The sequence below is a fragment of the Gavialis gangeticus genome, unplaced genomic scaffold (genome assembly GCF_001723915.1).
Source record: "Gavialis gangeticus isolate Ggan-Ray unplaced genomic scaffold, GavGan_comp1, whole genome shotgun sequence".
In the NCBI taxonomy this organism is placed as follows: Eukaryota; Metazoa; Chordata; order Crocodylia; family Gavialidae; genus Gavialis; species Gavialis gangeticus.
This window is the reverse complement of record NW_017729032.1, coordinates 56,915,347-56,917,498: the sequence shown is the minus strand read 5'-3', so window position 1 is coordinate 56,917,498 and position 2,152 is coordinate 56,915,347. Positions and strand designations below refer to the sequence as shown.

Genomic DNA, 2,152 nt, shown 5'->3' with positions numbered 1-2,152 from the left:
GGGGGCAAGGAGGGGTCCAGTGGGGGCCCCTGGGCCTGTCTGACCCTCCCCTGCCGGCTGCAGCGACCCATCCCAGAGCGACCCCAGCACCAAGGACTTCTGGCTGAACATGGCAGCGCTGACCGGGCACCTGCAGCGCCAGGCAGAGCAGGCCCCCGCCGCCTCCTACTACAATGTGGCCCTGCTCAAGTACCAGGTGGGTGGCACCAGCCTGGTCCTGGGGCAGGGCAGCCTGCCAGGATGCCCAGGTTCAGCTCTGGGAAGGGAGTTGGGGTCTGCTGGGCTGGAGCAACCGGGAGCCCAGACGCCTGGGCTCCAGCTCCAGCTCAGGGAGGGGGTTTGGCCAGTGTGTGCCCCCACCCCGGTTGCACGCCTGCATTGCAGCCCCTTCCCCCCACACCCTCCCAGTTCTCCAGGCTGGGCCCCAGCGCGGCCCCCCTGCAGCTCTCGGTGCGCTGGGACTGTGCAGCCGCCGCCACCCAGGTGTGCGTGGAGTACGCCTACAACGCCGGCGCCATGGCTGCCCCTGCGCCCCTCGCCAACGTCCAGGTGCTGCTGCCCGTGGAGGAGCCAGTCGCCAACATCCGGCTGCAGCCGGCTGCCAGCTGGTAGGAGGGGGGCGCAGGGCAGGGGCGTCCAGGAGGGGAAGTCAGGAGTGACCCAGAGGCTGGGAAGATTTTGGGGGGCATCTTTGCCAAGAGCAGGGGCTGCTCCTGGCCCCTTTTTCACGATTCTGCCCCACAGCCCTACCTCCTGAGGAAGAGCAGCTAATCAGGGCTGCCCCACTGGGCAGGACCCCCACCCCACAAGCGCAGGCCCCCATGCTGCTCCCCCAGAAGGACCCCAGCAGCTCAGGGCAGGCCCCTGCCCCTGCCTGTGAGCAGCCAGTGGGGGGCTTCTTGCAGCCCTGGGCCACGGGAGGGGGCCGAGCTCACGGGGCGTCGGCGCATTGGGTGGTCAGGGCCGGACCCTGTGGTTTGGGGCCGGCCCGGTGATTGCAGCATTGCATCCGCGCAGGAACCTGGAGGAGAAGCGGCTGCTGTGGCGGCTGCTGGACGTGCCCAGCGCGCCGGACCAGAGAGGTGGGTGGGGAGGAAGGGAGGGGTCGGGCTACCTGAGCGGGCAGGGGGGTCCCTGGGGCTGGTGGGGATCAGTGGGTGGCCAGAGCCGGCTGCCCCCTGAGCCCCGTCTGTCCCCCCTGCTGCCTCCCCAGGCTGCGGCTGCCTCTCGGCCAGCTGGCAGCCCCTGGACGGGCCCAGCCGGCCCAGCCCTGTGGCCGCCCAGTTCACCAGTGAAGGCAGCACCTTGTCAGGGGTGGAGCTGGAGCTGGTGGGCAGCGGGTACCGCATGTCGCTGGTGAAGAAAAGGTTCGCTACAGGTATTGCTGCCCACCCCCCGGCGCCCCCTCCCCCAGTGCCTCAGTTTCCCCTGGATCTGCTCAGACTGGGGCAGGGCTCATGCGGCACCTGGCCTGAGCTGGCCTATCCGTGGCCCCAGCTCGTGTGTCCAACCTGCCTCTCACTGCTTCCTCCCTAGGGATTTACCTGGCTGGCTCGTGAGCGGTGCCATCTCCAGCAGCCCCGCGAAGCTGCTGGCGCGTCCCTTGGTGTCTCCCCCGTGGGTGTCTCTGTTTGTTGTTGGGTTTTAAGCACTGGAAGTGGGCGGGAGGGGGCCGGGCCGGTTTCGGGGGCTCCGCGGGGTCACGTGTCCCCGCAGTCCAGGCACGGTGCCAGGCTGGCCGGACGCAGCCCTGCTCCCTCTAGCGCGGCCCAAGTCCCTGCTGGGGCCAAACAGGCACCCTGCTGCCCTGCCACTGGGGAAGGGGAGTCACAGGGCTGGGGCTAGGGCTGCTCTTTTAATAAACACTTTATTTTCTAATAAAATGACCCACCACATCCCCGGAGCCTCCTCTGTGCCATGGGCTTGGGGCTGCGGGCAGGAGCCAGCACCTCCCAGCGCCTGCCCCGGGGCCGAGGGGCATTGTCGTGTGCCCCGGGCCCTGGGAGAGCAGATCTGGGCAGGTGCCCGAGCCCAGAGAGGGCTGCATCTGGGCCAGCGAGCGGAGGGTGCTGGATCGGGGTCTGAATGAGGCAGGGAGGTGCTGGAGTTGTGGCGGAGCCGCCGTGCTCCCCAGCCCCATGAGAGGGCAATA

The 2,152-nt window shown here is 69.0% G+C and overlaps 1 protein-coding gene across 1 annotated transcript in view; it reads left to right on the top strand.

The window, feature by feature from the left end:
- The window catches only part of LOC109302238 (F-BAR domain only protein 1-like), a 29,089-nt gene extending 27,287 nt beyond the window's left edge, over positions 1 to 1,802 (top strand). Inside the window, exons 22-26 of the mRNA XM_019523800.1 lie at positions 64 to 196; positions 409 to 608; positions 1,018 to 1,082; positions 1,214 to 1,378; positions 1,537 to 1,802. Coding sequence (XP_019379345.1) covers positions 64 to 196; positions 409 to 608; positions 1,018 to 1,082; positions 1,214 to 1,378; positions 1,537 to 1,559 — 586 coding nt within the window. The 3' untranslated portion in view covers positions 1,560 to 1,802. The remainder of the gene's footprint in view (positions 1 to 63; positions 197 to 408; positions 609 to 1,017; positions 1,083 to 1,213; positions 1,379 to 1,536) is intronic.
- The last annotated feature ends 350 nt before the right edge of the window (positions 1,803 to 2,152 follow it).